General features: G+C 44.5%; 1 protein-coding gene across 1 annotated transcript; it reads right to left on the bottom strand.

Annotated features, from left to right (window-relative positions):
* Nucleotides 1-5,549: 5,549 nt before the first annotated feature.
* Nucleotides 5,550-19,682, bottom strand: LOC309690044 (5-hydroxytryptamine receptor 3A-like; the record flags this gene model as incomplete). The annotated part of the gene is made up of 9 exons (XM_082506876.1): nt 5,550-5,949; nt 6,187-6,474; nt 6,644-6,854; nt 7,448-7,608; nt 8,172-8,341; nt 8,902-9,011; nt 9,131-9,175; nt 9,338-9,501; nt 19,628-19,682. 9 exons carry the CDS (start codon nt 19,680-19,682, stop codon nt 5,732-5,734), a joined length of 1,422 nt encoding a protein of 473 aa, XP_082363002.1. The 3' UTR covers nt 5,550-5,731.
* Nucleotides 19,683-21,345: the final 1,663 nt, after the last annotated feature.

Here is a 21,345-nt window from a genome sequence, read left to right as displayed (position 1 = left end):
CCTGGTTGACACGCCTCTGCAATGTTGCGTGGAGATCAGGGGCAGTACCTGTGGACTGGCAGACCGGGGTGGTGGTCCCCATCTTTAAGAAAGGGGACCGGAGGGTGTGTTCCAACTACAGGGGGATCACACTCCTCAGCCTCCCTGGGAAAGTCTATGCCAGGGTGCTGGAAAGGAGAGTTCGTCCGTTAGTCGAACCTCGGATACAGGAGGAACAATGCGGTTTTCGTCCTGGTCGCGGAACACTGGACGAGCTCTTTATCCTCTCCAGGATACTTGAGGGTGCATGGGAGTTTGCCCAACCAGTCTACATGTGTTTTGTGGACTTGGAGAAGGCATTCGACCGTGTCCCTCGGGGTGTCCTGTGGGAGGTGTTGCGGGAATATGGGGTGTCTGGCCCATTGCTACGGGCCATTCGATCCCTATACAACCGTTGCAAGAGCTTGATTCGCATTGCCGGCAATAAGTCGGACTCATTCCTGGTGGGTGATGGGCTCCGCCAGGGCTGCCCTTTGTCTCCGGTTCTGTTCATAATTTTTATGGACAGGATTTCTAGGCGCAGCCAAGTGGAGGAGGGCTTTCGCTTTGGTGGCCTCAGAATCTCATCTCTGATTTTTGCAGATGATGTGGTTCTGTTGGCTTCATCGGGTGAGGGCCTCCAGCTCGCACTGGAACGGTTCGCAGCCGAGTGTGAAGCAGCGGGAATGAGGATCAGCACCTCCAAATCTGAGGCCATGGTTCTCAGCCGGAAAAGGGTGGAGTGCCCACTCCGGGTCGGGGATGAGTTCCTGCCCCAAGTGGAGGAGTTCAAGTATCTCGGGGTCTTGTTCGCGAGTGATGGGAGAAGGGAGCCGGAGATCGACAGACGGATTGGGGCTGCAGCTGCAGTAATGCGGACGCTGCACCGGTCCGTCGTGGTGAAGAGGGAGCTGAGTGTAAAAGCGAAGCTCTCAATTTACCGGTCGATCTACGTCCCTACCCTCACCTATGGCCACGAGCTGTGGGTAGTGACCGAAAGAACGAGATCGCGGATACAAGCGGCAGAAATGAGCTTCCTCCGAAGGGTGGCTGGCCTCTCCCTTAGAGATAGGGTGAGAAGTTCGGCCATCCGGGAGGGGCTCAGAGTAGAGCCGCTGCAGCTCCACATCGAAAGGAGCCAGCTGAGGTGGTTCGGGCATCTGACAAGGATGCCCCCTGGGCGCCTCCTGGGTGAGGTGTTCCAGGCATGTCCCACCGGGAGGAGGCCCCGGGGCAGACCCAGGACACGCTGGAGAGATTATATCTCTCGGCTGGCCTGGGAACGCCTTGGTATTCCCCCGGATAAGCTGGAGGAGGTGGCTGGGGAGAGGGAGGTCTGGGCCTCTTTGCTTAGGCTGCTGCCCCCGCGACCCGGCCCCGGACAAAGTGGATGAAGATGGATGGATGGATGGATGGTAAATTTAACTGGGAAAGAATAAGATAAAATATATAAATTAAAGTTGAAAATAAAATAACTGTACAACAAAATACACAATATAGAACTATATAAGAATGTATGAAGAAATATAAATATAAATAAATATATACACAATAACAGCAGCTGTACAAGTATTAACCGGAAATGAAGAATATAGTGACCAGTGTTGTGCAATCCACATTATGTCTTGTGCAGTGCAAATATGCTTAAAGTGATTTAAGTGATGAAGTGAAAACAATGTCCAGAATGTCCAGTGTGTGTAAGAACCATATGTGTGGGTCAGTACTGTGTGGTGGTGTGATTGAGAGACCGTATCACCTGCGGGAAGAAGCTCCTCCTCAGTCTCTCTGTGTTGGTCTTCAGGGAGCGGAATCGCTTTCCTGACCTCAACAGAGAGAACAGTCTGTTGTTGGGATGGCTGAGGTCCTTCACGATCTTCCTGGCCTTGGTCCAGCACCGCCTGCTGTAGATTGAGTGCAGGTCAGGGAGCTCGGAGCGGATGGTGCGCTCAGCTGACCGCACAACCCTCTGTAGAGCTCGTCTGTCCTGCATGGTGCTGTTCCCGAACCAGGTTAAGATGTTTCCCGCCAGGATGCTCTCTATGGTGCACGAGTAAAAGTTCCTGAGCACCTTGGAGGGCAGTTGGAAGTCTCTCAAGCGTCTGAGGTGGTAGAGACGCTGACGGGCCTTTTTCACCACGGTGTTGATGTGACAGGACCATGACAGGTCCTGCGTGATGTGAACTCCGAGGTATTTGAAGCTGTCCACTCTCTCCACTGGGCACTCGTTGATGGTCTGGTAGTTCCTCTCCTGCTTAGTGCTGAAGTCCACTATCAGCTCCTTTGTCTTACTGACGTTTAGAAGGAGGTTGTTCCTCTGGCACCAGTTCTCCAGATTCCTAATCTCCTTCAGGTAGGCCGTCTCGTTGTTATCAGAGATCAGGCCCACCACGACGGTGTCGTCAGCAAACTTGATGATGGTGGTGGAGCTGGTAGTGGCCACACAGTCATATGTGTACAAAGAGTACAGCAGGGGGCTCAGAACACACCCCTGGGGGGCTCCAGTGCTGAGAGTGGTGGAGGCTGAGACATGTCCGCCCATCCTTACTGCCTGTGGTCTGCCAGTTAGGAAGTTGGAGATCCACTGACACATAGATGAGCTGAGTCCCAGATGCTCCAGCTTGGTGGTGAGTGTGGAGGGAATTATGGTGTTAAATGCAGAGCTGTAGTCTATGAAGAGCATTTTAACATAATTCCCCCTTCTAGTGTCCAAGTGAGTGAGTGATGTGTGGAGGAGATGAGAGATGGCATCGTCTGTGGAACAATTGCCCTGGTAAACCTAAAGGCTTCAGGGAGCATTAATTGAGACAAGTGAAGCCTTTAGGTTTTTATTTCCAGTTCTTTTGTGACCCCCTGGATGAAACGTCGATGGGCTACGTCCACACGTGCACGGGTATTTTGCACCCAAATGCATATTTTTCTATGCGTTTGGGTCTTTCTAGACTTGTGATTGCTCACCATTTAGTTTATAGCGTTTACATGTGGACGGAGATATTTTTTCAAAACTGCACGGCTCAACAGGATTTTCTTTTTAAAACAATTCCGTTTTCAAAAATACCCGTGTACGTGTGGACGTAGCCTTGGAGTAATTTTAGTAGGTCGGTCAGTTCAAGTCCCAAAGTCACAAAGAAATGCCTTTGTAACCCTTTCCGGTAGTGATGTGCGATACCACTGATTTCCTTTCCGATCCGATAACAAGTAATATTCAGGGTGGTATCGACGATACTGATCGATACTTTGTATAAAACTTATTTTATTTATTGTATAATAATAATAGCGTCATAATGATTACAGGACATCAGATTACTTGTTCTTATCACTTAATAATGCAGGGTTCATCATATAGAAATAAAAAACTGAAGTTGTGCGCTATTTGAACACCTTGCCTGCCTGCAGCACTAAAGGACTCCCTGAGAGACGTCTGTCTCGCCCTAGCAGCACCTGTCCCTCTCCCACTCTTCAGTTCGCCTCAACATACGCTCGTCATATTCTGTGATATGATTTACTCTGAGGTGTTTGACACGGTTAGTGATGTTGCCACAACCATACATGCCAACCCTCCCGATTTTTCCAGGAGAATCCCGAATTTCAGTCCCCCTCCCGAAAATCTCCCGGAGCCACCATTCTCCCGAATTTCTCCCGATTTTCCACCCGGGCAACAGAATTGAAAAACCATATCGCAGAATTCATAGCGCGGCCCAGCCAATTCCAGTTTCCAACAATGACGGCAGCTACTTAGTTTTAATATTACTCTTTTTTCTCTTTCTGGGTCGCAAAAAAGCTTTTAACATATTTTCAGGTGAGCATGTAGCTGTGTAAACTTCAAATATCTGAGCCGACCGACACATCGTCTTCAAACCCCCGCGGCCTTTCACTACTCGGGTTAAACATGATATATAAGTCACTTTGATAACTTAAAAATGTTCTTGTTTGGCTTTTTCAGTGTTTTATTTGTTCGTGAGTAAATCGGTTTGGCTGAGATTAAAGTTATTAGATTAGATTAAATTAAATTTAACTTTATTAATCCCTCGGGAGGGTTCCTCCGGGGTTTTCACACAGCTGAATAAACGTTAAACAAAAAACTAATTAAACAAAGTGTGAGACGGTCGAGAGTTTACGTCAGCGCCTGGTTATATTTTAGATAGTAAGGAGCAGACGGCAGAGTTTCACTCCACCGAGGGAGCTCGTGATGTACTACCCGGCTTTCTTTAGACCACGAAGGCCGGGTCCTCAGGTGGAAGCAGCCTCTGAATTTGGACACCCCCGCTGTTTCCGGGCCGGCCAATAATAACGGTGACATTTAACGTATTTTATCCGATAAATAAACCCTGTAAAATGCATTCATCCCCCCTCAACAGCCCTTTTGAATGTCTCCCTAGTATGGCCACAACACCTCACTCTTGGAGCACTTTTTTGCCACTTTTATCGCAAACCACGTCTCAGCTGTTTGTGGAGGTAAAATAAGTCCGCACATGACTCCAATTACACTCAGCCATTGTTGTGAGTGGTGATGTGCGGATCGATCCTGAAATATCGATTCCTCCGATACCAGTCATTTATGTTCTAGAATTGATTCTCATATAAAATATCAATATTTTAGTAATTTAGGGTAAATATGTAGTTCATCATTAACAGGAACAGTGGAAAGAAACTATATCATTCGGATCGTTTACATTCAAAGGAACTACTTCCTCTTCCGCCTTTCATAGTCATGTGCGAAATACGGCTGTATAAATGTCTCGCAGCCCCTTGGCGTTTTTTTAAATCCTGCATATTATTAAAAGGTGGTGATGGCGAATAAATAGTCCATCAAAAGCTTTGTGGGTCAGTCCATCTCAGCCCAGGATCAACTTTATTGCTGGCTTATTGTTAATATCAGGTAACAACAACAAATTTTCATTTCCTACTTTATTGTTCATACTTTTTCTAAAGTAGATTTTCCTCTGTGACTTGTGTCTTTGATTTAAAAAATAATGGTAAGCATCACTGTTTTTATTTTCAGAATTACTAATTAAGATTTTATTTTCATTAAAATTTCTTTCTTTGACAAAATAAAAATAATAATAAATACATGTGTGTGTTTAAAATGGATTAAAAATGTAATGCGTCTGAGAATTTATTACCACACGACTCTTCTTCAGCTGATTTCACACATAGAGACAAGAAAACTGCATTGTTATAGTTCACTTCAGTTATTATGTTACTGTTTTCTGTCATCAGATCTTGGGTTAATTTTAAAAAATTTGTAACTGGTAGGGTTAATAAAAGAAGCTACTGCTGTACATGATTAATGGTAAAAAGCAATAAATCTAAAGGCATGCTATATATATATTAGCACTTTGAAAATCTTACTGATCATGCAAAGCTCAAACCACATCGAATCATACATTCATCCACTTTAAGCAATATGATCTATCCCCAAATGCACAGCCAGTTTACAATCACCCGTTAACCTAACATGCATGTGTTTGGACTGTGAGAGAAAGGACCTTGTTGCTCTGAGGGAAGATTAACTCATTTATTACTGTGGCAGATGATGGTGATGATGACCAGCCCCTGTCCTAAAACCACTGCACTGTATTTATCAGTTGGCCTGTTTCAAAATTACAAGTAAATTATACTTTATGTTAGAGAAAAAAAATACAGTCCTTGTCATGCATTCACGTTTTCTAATTGTTTATACAAGACACCCATCCTGGATCATATCAATATTCATTTAGGTTTGAGTGATCCAAATGCACCACATTGTGACAATAACCATAGCATAGCAGCTGATGATCAGTAGATAGATACGAAACAGCAGGAAGTCAAGGACATATCCTACATGGCACCACTGGTCCAACAGCTGGCTTTCCTTCTGCAGAGAGACGAGGTGGGCACGAAGTTCAGCAAGGTACTGACAGATCTGTTGCAGTTCAGGCAGAGCAGATGTACCTGGCAGAAAAGTGGAGATTAAAAAGTCAAATAAAGAGCACTCCATAATATATTTAACACCACAGATATCTTTTAATTTAATACAGAATAGAACATTTGCCCATGTAACCTTTTTGTATCTGAGTGAACCAAGTGATGCCTGCCAGTATGTTTTCTCAAATACTTTTAAGGTCACAAGATTTTTCAGCACCAATTGGCCATTGGCAGTAATGACAGAGTATTATGTAGGTTGGCTACCGTTACTAACTGGGTGCTGGTCAGGTGCCCGGCTGGCTGGTTGAATGATCCAAGGACCAGAACTGCCATTGGAGTTTCCAGGTTTATCCTTCTGTGGTGTAGAAGGTGGCTGGATATCTTCTGGCCAGCGGTAGCAGATGAGGTTTGCTATATGTTTGAGCACAACAATCCTAACCCACTTTGGAACCTCCCGATATTTCAAGGAGTTATGGTGGAGGACATTTGTAATGATGACTGTTTCCAGTAGACTGATAACCATGAGGGCAAGACACACTGAGAAATAGATACCTAGATTGAAGAATCAAAGAACAAACATTAAAGTAGTCATACATTTAACTTTTAAGATGTTGGCCGAGTTGTTTATCAGCACTTTTAACAGGCAGCTAAATTTGGGGCCTATAAGCCTTCCAACCATTTTCTTCTACTTATCTATAAGGTGGTTTATAAAAGTATGCACCTATGATGGGAGTGCCATTTGCTGTACTTGGCAGCAGGTCGTTCATGATGAGCAGGAAGACTGTGTAGCCCAGGATGAGGGTCATTTTGAAGGAGGCACGGTCGACGCTATGGGGAGGCAGGTAGAAGGACATGATGTCAATGAGCATGAGGAAAGAGCTTGGGATCAGAAGGTTGACCACGTAGAGCACTGGGCGCCGCTTTACGACCACCTAGTGAACAAGAAAGCACATGCAGTTTAGATGCATCTTCACAGGGTGTGACTTCTGTATTCAGAAAAGTGAGTTTTTAATTTTGCATTCACTTTCTGTTGGTTCTTTTTTAGTTTCTATAAACTGATAGATACTGAATTAGTAAATGCTAAATTCTAAAATCTGTTCACCGACTCCTGTTTGGGGATGAGAATGTACAAAACCATCTGCCTGTTGCAGTTCAAAAAGTTTGTATAGGAGAAGTAAGAAAGGAAACAGTTAGCTAAAAATCACTTTAAAGGTCTACAGTGATGCAGTGGCTTGCAGATAATCTGTGGTCAAGCAGTAAAGCCTTTTGGATGGTTTTAAAAACAACTTCTGACCTTAATAATAAGAGACTCAGCTACATGTCACACTCTGTGTTGAGCTAAACTATACCTGCTGGCTTACATTGTATATTTGCCATACAGACACTAGTGGTAAATAGCATTAATAAGTAAGCATCAGTCCCATTGTTGCTGTGCTGTGGAGTCTCTGATGCCCAAATTAGTTTCAGTCTGTTATATTTGTTTTATTTAAAAGTAGGAAATTCAGTGAAAGTGTGGCTCTCTGACCCAGAAGGTGATGATGTCCCATTCGTCGATTCCAAATTTAAGTATGGAGGTCTTTCCCAGTATGTCCACCAGCTCCCACTCTCCACTTGCTTCCAGGTATCGTTTTGAGTTTAGAGACATCTCCTTAAAAGGCAGAGCTGGACTGACCCTCACATCCCGTACTATGTAAGACAACCACAGCAACACAATACACTGTTAGGTATACATACAAAAGTAATTTTGTAATTTGCACACAATGTATGGTAGTTGTGTGATTGAAATGAAGATGTTTGGCTTTCATTTAAGCGGTTTAATAAAGGTATTCAATTAACCCTTTAGGAAATACAGACATTTTCAAACATAGTCCTTCAAATTAATTGGAGTCAGTCTCATAGCAGTTACCCAATCTCAACCCAAACAAACATGTTTTTTATTTATTTATTACAACCCAAAAAGACCCAAAAACAAACAGCAACTGAAGGTGGCTTCAGTAAAACCCTAGCAGGGAGGAAAGGGAGGAAACAGTATTTGGTTAGATGGCTTCTGCACTTCAGGCAGTCAGAGAATTTGTATCCCAGTATTAAAAACAATTATTATGTTTAAAATTATGTTACTTTGTTCCATTAATATTATTTAGCCACTGAAGATGTGAACTATGTGTAAAATTGGCTGTAATTCCTAAAACGGCTGATGCAATTTTTTTGTTAAACCCTCTGAATTAAAGCTGAAAGCAGCCCATTCTTACTGGTGTGCATGTAAGAGCCAAATGTAAATGTGCAGTTCTGCACATCAAAAGGAAAACTGAAGATCTCCAGATTGCAGGATGAGACGAGCCGCAGCATCCTGTCCCAGCGGATGTGACCCGTGTGGTTAACGTAGACGTAAGGACATGCCTGGGAGACGTCGTCATCCACACTGGCAGGGGGAGGTGGGGAAATTAGGAAATAGTATAATATTGAACAAAAACAATGACAGAAAAGAGAGATCGTATTTGTATCAGTCCCACTGTGGATACATATGTATGAGACAGTGTAAAGTAAAAATAGAACTAAATACAAGTACAGTCATTATTTATAACTCCATAGTTTTATAAGTGCCCCTGTAAGTAATTACAGTAATCAAGTACACACAATACTAGGACCATAAGAGGTCTGTATCCATCCTTATTACACCTGTGGTTCCTCCACTGTGACAAGCTAAAATGTCTGCATGAAAAGGTCGATAATGTACCTGCAGATGACATCTTAGAATATCGACATGGTTTGTATTTTGTAACTGGACTTCAGGATCTTTGGCTGATTCCAAGCCTGTTCACAAAAATATCTTTTTCAGATCTGTATCAGCATTTCATGCTTATCACTCTGTACTTATGGCAACTATGCATGTGTGGTTTTGTGCTTAAAGGTTCATTTTGCTGAGCTGATTAAATGTATAAATGTTATTATTTAAAAAAATGTTTTATTTGAAGTGCTTACAACTCATAAACAATGATGTCCGGAGACCAGAGCTCCTTCACAGGTAGAGAAATCTTCGTGACACCATCACACTCCTTGGGGTCCCAGACCAGGAACTCATTGTGCCAGTACTGCCACAGAAGTAATGCATTCATTTTAAACCTCCAGTGTAACATTTAAATATGTGAGCAGCTTTTTACAGTGTCCATGGTTATACTTACTATAAGTTTGACATTTATTGAGTACTTACCAGTCTCAGCCACAAGAAAGTAGTGAGCATCTGAGTTTTCTCATTCTGAAATACAGTGAATATGAGTAAACCTGTTGTTGACTGGTACCACTCAATTCGAGTTAAAACAGCATTAAATAAGAATAGGTATGATAATAATATGGGGTTTTAGAGAAATTCCTTAAGAAGTCTTGGTGCATTTCTTAAAGTGGTAATAAGGAAACTCACCACACCGAGGACAGCATACAAAGTGAAGGAGATGTTGGCTATGGTGGGATTGCTGAGGTTCACGGCTGGCCTGAAGGGTTGGAGGTCAAAGACAGCCTGCAAGGACTCGTGTGTTGGGCCACTGTGGCCATTTTTACAAGACAGTATACTGTAACATACAGACACTGACCACAGAGAAAATGTATTTCATAAAAACAACAAAACACAAAGAATAAACTTTGCTTTTGAGTTTTTGCCTTTATGGATTTTTACCTATAGTGTCAGTTTAGATGGGGTGACCAAGAGGGTCACCTCAAGGCACTTTATATTGTAAGATAAAACCCCTAAAATAATGACCCCCTTGGAGCAAGCACAATAAATTGAAATCTATTAATTACTGTATTTTTCTGACCATAAGGCACACAGATTATAAGGCGCACTGTCGATGAACGGGTCTGTGTTTTTATACATAAGGCGCACCGAATTATAAGGCGCTTGTTAAGCAAAACAAGCATTAGCATTCATCCTCCAGCTTCACTGTTTATGCTATGCTATGCTAATATAGCTGTGCTGCTAGCGATCACGGAGCACATCATTATATACCAGCTAGCCCAGGGGTGTCAAACTCAAATACACAGTGGGCCAAAATTCAAAACTGGAACAAAGTCGCAGGCTAACGTTAATATTTATTGAAATATATTTATTCCTCCAGATATAAGAATGAATCTTTTCTTATGGACTCAAAAACGTTTTGCTGAAAAACTGAATATGGAACAAGCAAAGCTTAATACTAAACTGTGATGGACCACTGGAGGGCTCCACTCACACCCAGTTCTCAGGAAGTGTTGTTGCTGTGTTTTGGAGGGAAAGTGTTCAGTTCTGTGGTGATGAGTAATAAACGAGCAGTGTTTATCGAGAGCTCTCGTGTTGTCTGTGTTTACCTCCACATTGGTGACCCCTGACTCGAACATGCTGCAGTCCGATGGTGGCGCCGACTCCGCTCTGGATGCATCAGCAGCCGCCAGCTCTCTGCCTCCGGCTGCAGCTACGTTTGCTGTGGCGCTCGAGCTGCCGGACTTTTGGCTTCACGATCCCCCGTCGTGGTTCGTGCACGTGGAGGCTCAGTTTGCCCTTCGTGGCATCTCGGCTGACGACACGAAATATCACCATGTGGTGGCTTCTCTCGACCCGCTAGCCACCCGTCGTGCGTTGACTCTCCTCCGGGACCCACCCACCCGAGGGAAGTACGCTGCCCTTAAGGAGCTGCTTCTTCGGCGCTATGCCCTCACCGACGCAGAGCGAGCCGAGAAGCTCCTCTCCCTCTCAGGCCTAGGTGGCGGTACGGCTCTCGAACTGATGGAGCACATGCTATCCTTTCTCGGACCGGACGACGGGGGATTCCTCTTCGCCTACATCTTCCTCCAACAGCTGCCGGCGGCCGTGAGAGCCGGCCTCGCCAACTCTCCGCTTCTGGGCACGAAGGATTATCGCTCCCTGGCTGAGGATGCGGATCGTATTCTCCTGGCTACCTGCACTTTCCACGATCACGACCTAGTTCCAGCCTCGCCGGCGGCGCCTTCCACTTCCCCGCTGACCTGCCACGACGTACCCGATCCTTCGCTGACGGCAAAGATCGCGGCACAGCGACACCACGGACGGGACCTCTGTTTCTACCATCAGCGTTTTGGCGCCGGAGCGCGCCGCTGCCTGCCGCCTTGCGCTTTTCCGACCCTGGGACATGGACCCCGCCAGCGCGCTGTAGCGGCCGCGACCGCTGGCGACAAAGAAAAACTGCTCTTCATAGAAGACTCGCACCCCCGAGTCATTCTAACTACCAGAAACCTCGAAGCACAGGCCGAGGGGGCGGTGTGGCAGCAATTTTTCACACCAGCCTATTAATTAATGAAAGACCAAGACAGACTTTTAATTCATTTGAAAGCCTGATGCTTAACATTGTCCACCCCAGCTGTGAAACTCAGAAACCAGTCTTACTTGTTATCATCTATCGTCCACCTGGGCCTTACACAGAGTTTCTGTCTGATTTCTCAGACTTTATATCTAATTTAGTTCTGAGCTCAGATAAAATAATTATTGTGGGTGATTTTAACATCCATGTAGATGCTAAAAATGACAGCCTCAACATGGCATTTAATCTGTTATTAGACTCAATTGGTTTCTCTCAAAATGTAAAAGAACCCACCCACCACTTTAATCACACTCTAGATCTTGTTCTAACATATGGCATCGAACCTGAACATTTAACAGTGTTTCCTGAAAACCCTCTCCTGTCTGATCATTTCCTGATAACATTTACTTTTACAATAATTGATTACACAGCGGTGGAGAGTAGACTTTATCAAAGTAGATGTCTTTCTGAAAGCACTGTAACTAAGTTTAAGAATATAATCCACCCACTGTTATCATCTTCAATGCCCTGTACCAACACAGAACAGAGTAGCTATCTGAACGCTACCCCAACAGAGGTCGATTATCTTGTTAATAATTTCACCTCCTCACTACGTACGACTCTGGATACTGTAGCTCCTGTGAAAACTAAGGCCTCAAATCAGAAGTACCTGACTCCGTGGTATAATTCTGAAACACGTACCCTAAAGCAGATGACTCGTAATCTGGAGAGGAAATGGCGTGTCACAAATCTAGAGGATCATCATTTAGCCTGGAGAAATAGTTTGCTGCTTTATAAGAAAGCCCTCCGCAAAGCCAGAACATCTTACTATTCATCACTGATTGAAGAAAATAAGAACAACCCTAGGTTTCTCTTCAGCACTGTAGCCAGGCTGACAAAAAGTCAGAGCTCTTTTGAGCCAACCATCCCTTTAACGTTAACTAGTAATGACTTCATGAACTTCTTCACAAATAAAATTTTTATCATTAGAGAAAAAATTACCAATAATCATCCCACAGATGTAATATTATCTACAGCTACTCTTAGTACCATTGATGTTAAGTTAGACTCTTTTTCTCCAATTGATCTTTCTGAGTTAACTTCAATAATTACTTCCTCCAAACCATCAACGTGTCTTTTAGACCCCATTCCTACAAAACTGCTCAAAGAAGTCCTGCCATTAATTAATTCTTCGATCTTAAATATGATCAACCTATCTCTAATAATCGGCTATGTACCACAGGCCTTCAAGCTGGCTGTAGTTAAACCTTTACTCAAAAAGCCATCTCTAGACCCAGCAGTCTTAGCTAATTATAGGCCAATCTCCAACCTTCCTTTCATATCAAAAATCCTTGAAAGAGTAGTTGTCAAACAGCTAACAGATCATCTGCAGAGGAATGGTTTATTTGAAGAGTTTCAGTCAGGTTTCAGAGCTCAGCACAGCACAGAAACAGCTTTAGTGAAGGTTACAAATGATCTTCTTATGGCCTCTGACAGTGGACTCATCTCTGTGCTTGTCCTGCTAGACCTCAGTGCAGCGTTCGATACTGTCGACCATAATATCCTATTAGAGCGATTAGAACATGCTGTAGGTATTACAGGTACTGCACTGCAGTGGTTTGTATCATATCTATCTAATAGACTCCAATTCGTGCATGTAAATGGAGAGTCCTCTTCACACACTGAGGTTAATTATGGAGTTCCACAGGGTTCAGTGCTAGGACCAATTCTGTTTACATTATACATGCTTCCCTTAGGCAGCATCATTAGAAGACATAGCATACATTTTCACTGCTATGCAGATGACACCCAGCTCTATCTGTCCATGAAGCCAGATAACACACACCAATTAGTTAAACTGCAGGAATGTCTTAAAGACATAAAGACCTGGATGGCCGCTAACTTTCTGCTTCTTAATTCAGATAAAACTGAGGTTATTGTACTTGGCCCTGAAAATCTTAGAAATATGGTATCTAATCAGATTCTTACTCTGGATGGCATTACCTTGGCCTCCAGTAACGCTGTGAGGAACCTTGGAGTCATTTTTGACCAGGACATGTCCTTCAACGCACATATTAAACAAATATGTAAGACTGCTTTCTTCCATTTGCGCAACATCTCTAAAATTAGAAATATCCTGTCTCAGAGTGACGCTGAAAAACTAGTTCATGCATTTATTACTTCCAGGCTGGACTACTGTAATTCATTATTATCAGGATGTCCAAAAAACTCACTGAAAAGCCTTCAGCTAATCCAAAATGCTGCAGCAAGAGTCCTGACAGGGACTAGAAAGAGAGAGCATATTTCTCCTGTTTTGGCTTCCCTTCATTGGCTTCCTGTTAAATCCAGAATTGAATTCAAAATCCTGCTCCTCACATACAAGGTCTTAAATAATCAGGCCCCATCTTATCTTAATGACCTTGTAGTACCATATCACCCTATTAGAGCGCTCCGCTCTCGCTCTGCAGGCCTACTTGTTGTTCCTAGAGTATTTAAAAGTAGAATGGGAGGGAGAGCCTTCAGTTTTCAGGCCCCTCTTCTGTGGAACCAGCTTCCAGTTTGGATTCGGGAGACAGACACTATCTCTACTTTTAAGATTAGGCTTAAAACTTTCCTTTTTTCTAAAGCATATAGTTAGGGCTGGACCAGGTGACCCTGAATCCTCCCTTTGTTATGCTGCAATAGATGTAGGCTGCCGGGGGATTCCCATGATGCATTGAGTTTTTCCTTTCCAGTCACCTTTCTCACTCACTATGTATTAATAGACCTCTCTGCATTGAATCATATCTGTTATTAACCTCTGTCTCTCTTCCACAGCATGTCTTTATCCTGTCTTCCTTCTCTCACCCCAACCGGTCGCAGCAGATGGCCGCCCCTCCCTGAGCCTGGTTCTGCCGGAGGTTTCTTCCTGTTAAAAGGGAGTTTTTCCTTCCCACTGTCGCCAAAGTGCTTGCTCATAGGGGGTCATATGATTGTTGGGTTTTTCTCTGTATCTATGAAGCGCCTTGAGGCGACTTTTGTTGTGATTTGGCGCTATATAAATAAAATTGAATTGAATTGAATTGAATTGGGAGACGTTTCCTGGTCGACTCTGGCTCCCAGAAGAGCCTCCTTCCCCCGTCCGGAGCCGACAGTTTAGCAGCAGGCTGCGGACCGCAGCTTATTGCGGCTAATGGCTCTCCCATCGCAACGTTCGGGGAAAGGTCCGTGACTGTTTGTTTTCATGGTCGGGATTTCCAATGGACCTTTGTTGTTGCCGCTAGCTCTGTACCTATTTTGGGCGCTGATTTTCTTTGTGCCCACGGACTGCTGGTCGATGTCGCTAACAGACGCTTAATCGATGCACTGTCTTTTTCTTCAATACCCTGTTTCACTCGCGCCATCGAGCCCCTGAATCGGGCTAATTTAGTGACTTCAGGGAATGTTTTTCAGCGTTTGCTCTTGGAGTTCCCTTCACTGACTGTTCCTAATTTCTCGAACACGGCAACGAAGCACGGGGTTGAACATTATATTCCGACGGTCGGTTCCCCGGTGTTCGCACGCGCGCGCCGCCTCGACCCCGCGAAACTCTCCGTTGCTCGGGAAGAGTTTTCCGCAATGGAGCGCCTCGGCATAGTGCAGCGCTCGAATAGTGCCTGGGCTTCTCCGCTACACATGGTGCCCAAGTCAGACGGTCGGTGGCGGCCGTGTGGGGATTTTCGCCGTTTGAATAATGTCACGGAGAATGACCGTTACCCCATTCACCACATCCAGGATTTTTCCGCCCACCTCGCCAGCACCTCGATTTTTTTCTAAAATTGACTTGGTGCGGGGGTATCACCAGGTTCCCGTGCGCGCCGAAGACGTCCCCAGAACTGCCGTTATTACCCCTTTCGGCCTGTTTGAATTTTTGCGCATGCCGTTCGGCCTGAAAGGCGCCGCCCAGACTTTTCAGCGGTTGATGGACTCTGTTTTGCGCGGGCTGCCTTTCGTCTTCGTGTACCTTGACGATATATTGGTGGCCAGCTGCTCTGAGAGTCAGCACGCGTCCCATCTGCATCAGGTTTTCCAGCGCTTGGCGGCACACGGCCTGATCGTCAACCCCTCCAAGTGCCAGTTCGGCTTGCCGGTTCTGGATTTCTTGGGCCACCGCATTTCCGCTGACGGTGTGGTTCCGTTGCCAGACAAGGTCCGGGCCGTTTCGGCTTTTCCGCGTCCTGCGTCAGTTAAAGCGCTGCAGGAGTTCTTGGGGATGGTCAATTTCTACAACCGCTTTCTCCCCAGAGCTGCGCACCTGCTGCAGCCTCTCTATGCTGCCTTGAAGGGTAAAACAGCTAAGGACCCGATTGATTGGCTCCCTGAACGCATCCAGGCATTTTCTGGGGCCAAGACCGCACTGGCAAACGCCGCCCTGCTGGCCCACCCGTTTCCGTCGGTGGAGATTGCGTTGACCTCCGACGCGTCGGACGTGGCAGTGGGCGCAGTGTTAGAACAGCGGGTCTCTGGTGTCTGGCAACCGCTCGCTTTTTTTAGTCGCACGCTTAGAGACAGTGAGCGCAAATATAGCGTTTTTGACAGGGAGTTGCTGGCCCTACACCTCGCCACACGGCATTTTCGTTTTTTTCTCGAGGGTCGGAGCTTCACCGCGTACGTCGATCATAAACCTTTGACATTCGCGATGTCCAAGGTCTCTGATCCATGGAGCGGGCGCCAGCAGCGCCAGTTGGCAGCCATTTCCGAGTTCACAACGGACATTCAGCACGTGGCTGGTAAGTCCAACTGCGTGGCTGACTGTCTATCCCACGTGCTGGTTTCTCCTGTTTATGTTGGCATAGACTTTGAGGCTATGGCCGCTGACCAACAGGCCGACCCGGACGTCCTTTCCCTTCGGTCTGCGCAAACGGGCCTTGTACTGGAGGACAGACCCGTGTGGAACGGCGGGCCTAGCCTGCTTTGCGATGTTTCCACCAGCCGTCCACGCCCTGTAGTTCCCCTTTCGTGGCGTCGTCGCGTTTTCGACTCCGTACACGCCCTCTCTCATCCAGGCGTCCGGGCCTCGGTCAAGCTGGTCAGCTCTAGGTTCGTTTGGCCGGGCCTTCGTAAATCGGTGAAAGACTGGGCAGCCGCGTGTATCCCATGCCAACGCACTAAGATCCATAGGCACACACAGGCGCCCCTCGAATCCTTCCGCGTTCCAGGGAGGCGTTTTGATCATGTGCATGTGGATCTGGTTGGTCCTCTGCCGCAGTCACAAGGTTTCACGCACCTTTTGACTGTAGTGGACCGCACAACCCGCTGGCCTGAGGCAGTGCCTCTGGCCTCCACTACAGCAGCAGCAGTGGCCAGGGCATTTTTGTCAACGTGGGTTTCGCGTTTCGGTCCCCCCGCCGACATTACCTCAGACAGGGGCCCCCAGTTCGTTTCCGAGCTTTGGTCTGCCATGGCTGACGGCCTGGGGGTCAAGGTCCACCGCACCACTGAGTACCACCCGCAGGCCAACGGGATGTGCGAACGTTTCCACCGGTCGCTTAAGGCCGCGTTCCGTGCTTCTCTCACAGATGGCAACTGGGTTGACCGTCTTCCATGGGTTTTACTGGGGTTGCGCTGCGCGGTTAAAGAAGACCTTGGGGTTTCCCCGGCTGAACTTGTCCTTGGTCAGCCCCTCCGGGTCCCCGGGGAATTCTTGCCTGAGAGCCCACCCCCGTGCTTCGCTCCCTCTGTGCTGTCTCTCCGTGCCCCAAGAGACTCGTTTTCTCTTCCTGGCCCAGTGCACCATTGTGTGCCTGACACCTTTGTTCCGAGGTCGTTGGACTCTTCGCAGTTTGTTTTTGTCAGGCATGACGCTCATAGGCCTCCGCTGCGTCCACTGTATGACGGCCCCTTTCGGGTTATTCAACCGGGCCGGAAGCATTTCCTTTTGGATTTTGGGGGTCGGCAGGAGGCTGTTTCTATTGACAGACTTAAACCAGCACATGTGCTTCTGGATGACCAAGTGGTGCCGGCTCAGGCCCCCCGCCGTGGCCGCCCGCCTTCCACTGGACTGGACAACCCTGCTTCTTCCTCTGGGAGCGCCCCCCACCTGGCGGGGCCCGAGCTATCTTCAGTTTTTCCTGACCGTCCGTGCCAGCCTGGCCCTCAGGCTCGTTTCCCCTCCGCCAGCTCTCCACCTCCCCGGTTCAGCCGTTCTGGACGTTTAATTAAAGCAAGGGTTCTGGACTAGGGGATGACCCTACTGGGTGTTCGGGGGGGGGGGGGGGGGGGGACATGTGTGGTGGACCACTGGAGGGCTCCACTCACACCCAGTTCTCAGGAAGTGTTGTTGCTGTGTTTTGGAGGGAAAGTGTTCAGTTCTGTGGTGATGAGTAATAAATGAGCAGTGTTTATCGAGAGCTCTCGTGTCGTCTGTGTTTACCTCCACAAAACAATATATATATATTAGCTGTATAATACCAGTAGGCCAGCTCTAATAGTAATTTGGTATGGCTTCGCGGGCCAAATGTAATTAGGTTGCGGGCCAAATTTGGCCTGCGGGCCAGAGTTTGACACCTATGAGCTAGCCCAACTTCAGTAACCCTACAAACGTCACTGCTGTTTAGTTTTCTGTCTTCATTTATGTTGGAAGTGATAGCAGAGCTGTATGTTTGAATTGTTTCAGAAATCTCTCAGTCAGAACATGCTATATCATATTTAGGTGGAAACTAGCGAGCTAACTTACGGCTAACTTCTATCTCTGTTAAATTTAATAAATCCTATTTTCATGGATGCCTGGATGTTAAACGTAATTGTTACATCTGGTAAAGCAGCAACGCTGATCATTTTATTAAAGATGAAAGAATTTAGACAGTTTTTACCTCTCATTGATGCCGCAGTGTTGATTTGACTTTGGGACCCGAGGCGGATGGATTGTTGGACCCAGATTACTCCGCGAGGCTCCTGACTACGGTAGCCATAATGCTCCAACAATCCATCAGCAGTGCGGCTTCATAGCTTACAAAAGTCGTACTAAAACATTTTTGACAGTTTTTTGAACGCTGTGCCACATAAAATCGGTTCCAGGTCAGTAAGCACAACCAGAATTCATACATAAAGCACACCGGCGCACTGTCGTTTTTTGAGAAAATTAAAGGATTTTAAGTGTGCTTATAGTGTGAAAAATACAGTAGATATGATTCAGAAAGGTCATTGGAGAGAATTGTACTAAACAAATATCAGTAGTAGTGCAAGTAGCTGTACATAATATTAGCTGTGAGATGGCGATGACTAATTTATTCTCTGATGGTTTAAATGTATTTTGTGAAAATATTCATTTAGTCATTAGTTGTTTCGATTAAAGAAAAACTTGATTCAGCAGCTCTGACTGTTTGTCAGCTTGGTTACAGTGTTGAAAAGAAACCTTATGATTCTATTCTCTTTTTTCAGCAATGAACAATAAGTGCCCTAGCTTCACCGAGGAGTTTTTAATTTTTGGTTTTTAAAGCGCAACAAACTTTTTTCTTAAACTAAATAAGCGTCTTCTAAATTAGTGAGATGACTTTTCCTCTCCAGTTTACAGCTTATCTGCTTTCAGGTGTGTGTTTATGAGTTACACTAGGCACTTCTGATTGTAGACTTTATGATGGATTTTTATAGGCGTATTTCATACATAAGACATAATAATGTGTATGTACAAAATGTTACTTAGTTCTATCATTTTCAATCAGCCAGATTTGTTTTGATTCTTAACTGAATATTTTAAAATGTATGTACTAACACTGTATGATAACTCTTCATATTTAAACAATAAGAACAAGAGTCTAATGTCCTGTATTCATTATAAACGTATAGTTTGAAATACTCTCATTTTTAATCCAAACACATCAAGTTTTTGCTCAAAGTATCGGTATTGGATCAGTATTGCTGCCTGAATTTTACTGTATTATCAGATCAGAAAGGAAATCAGTGGTATTGCACATAAGATAAAGGGGGGGGGGGGGGGGGGGGGGGATGATTGAACTTATTTATAGCACTTTTAGAAAGAGATCTGCTGTAATCAAATGTTATTCATCAAATGTCAAATCAAATGTTATTCATTAAAAGCCATTAAACAATAACGACAGTTGCCAACTAGAAGATGAAATAACAAAAAATATTTATAGCAGTAAAAAAAACAAACGTCTTTGCAGTACTTATACTTAGAAAGTGTGATTCTAGCATACCACAGTGACATAAACTAAATGTACAAAAGGGAAAAGAAACAAATATATTTGCACAGTAAGACTGATTTTAACCTGAACCTGACAGATAAAACCTTTACATTAGTAATAATTAAAATAATAACAGTCATGCTTATCATTATTATTAAAAACATTTGTTGCAGATGAAAACCTGCTTAGGTTTAGAAAATAAAGTATGAACACTTAAGTAGGAAATAGAGGTGTTATCATTACCTGACATTAAGAGTAATCCTGTGATGAAGTTGATTCTCTGCTGAGACGGGCTCATGCTGAAAGCTTTTGATAGACTAAACTTTCTCCACCACCACCTTTTAATAATGTGCAGTGAAAAGCTCCTCCTGATAACACACACACACACACACACACATACTTGTTTTTGTCTCTTAAAGAAATATTGTAATGATGAACCTCTGGAGATTTAGTGCCTCCTTAACCACAGCCACTACCTGCCTTACCCCGAACAAAACAGCAATCTTAAGACTAATAAACACTCTATTGTTTAAATCATCAATGTTTTATACACATTTTATAAGTGTCTCACAAATAACAGATTTCACTAAAAAAGAACAACAAAAATAATAAACAAAACAATATATGTGCTAGAACTCTGTTGTGCATACCTGTCAAACTTTCAGGACCCTTTAACACGTTTTTTTGTGTTATTATCTCTTTTATTGGGACAGCTGTTGAACATAACAGTAGTTTGCCTTTTTACACTTTCTTTGCTGTCACATTTTAACTTGCAATTGAAAAATAAAGAAGACAGAAAAAGAAGAGAAAAGAAAAGAAGAAGAGAAAAAAAAAACTAGGGTTAGGAGGCAGCAGGGCAGGTAGGTTTACGTAGTACTCAGGGTTGTAACATCATATACAAAATCACACCTCATATGCTTAACATAGTCTGTCCATTTAGACCATATTCCATAGAAGGTATCCCTCTGAAGTTTAAGAGAAAATGACACTTTTTCCATCGTATAGATCTCTTGTACAGAATGTATCCAGTCTTCTATCGTTGGTGGTTCAGGCTTAAGCCATCTTCTCGTAAGAGGCTTTTTACTTGCGGCCAGAAGGATATACAGGAGTCTTCTGTCATTAGAATTCAGTTTATCCACTGGTGCATTGCACAAAAATATGGTCTCAAAAGTTGAAGGAAAAACAAATGAAAAAACATTTTGTAAATGATCATGGATTAGAGACCAATACTGGCGAATAACTTTACAGTCCCAAACCTTTAACGTGTTTTATTATGCAAACAGTCACAATGGCAGATTATTTCAGTCTGTTTGAGGTCACTGAGGCCTCGTGAATAGATTAAAAAACAAACACACAAACCAAAAATCACCAACAAAAATAGCAGTAAATAGAAAACTGTGGTCTATGCAATGCGTCACAAACACATACAGGGTAGCACAGAACTTGTTTTTCACACCTACAGTAACCGTTCACCCATTTTGTTTTTCAGCACCTCCACCTGTGGGAGCAGCAGTCTTTTCCGATACCTTTCGGTGTGTACTGTGCTAATGATCCACACAATTATTTTTGGATTTATGCTTTTTTGAAAACCTATGACAGGCTCTGACCCTGATACATAGCTTAAAATAAAACGTATGATTCTTAAATTGTACATTTTGTCATAAACAAAGACAAGAACAAGGACCCAAGGTGCCAATCAAGAAAGACACCCCTACTTCAAAACTCACACCTTCAAGCTTGAATGAAGTTTGCATCTGTCCACGTGGACAAACCAAACGCTTTCTAGAGAACATTTTTATGGTCAGACAAGACAAAGATTGAACTATTTGGCCTCAATAACAAGCGGTGTGTTTGGAGTAAAGGTGAGACTTTGAAACCAAAGAACACTAAACCGTCAACCATGATAGTGGTAGCAAAATACTCTGGTGCTGTTATGCTACCAGTAGTACTTGTAGATAACA

The sequence above is a fragment of the Aulonocara stuartgranti genome (assembly GCF_965226115.1).
Source record: "Aulonocara stuartgranti genome assembly, chromosome: 15".
Lineage (NCBI taxonomy): Eukaryota > Metazoa > Chordata > Actinopteri > Cichliformes > Cichlidae > Aulonocara > Aulonocara stuartgranti.
The sequence above is the reverse complement of the archived record's forward strand: the minus strand, read 5'-3'. Positions and strand labels throughout refer to the sequence as shown.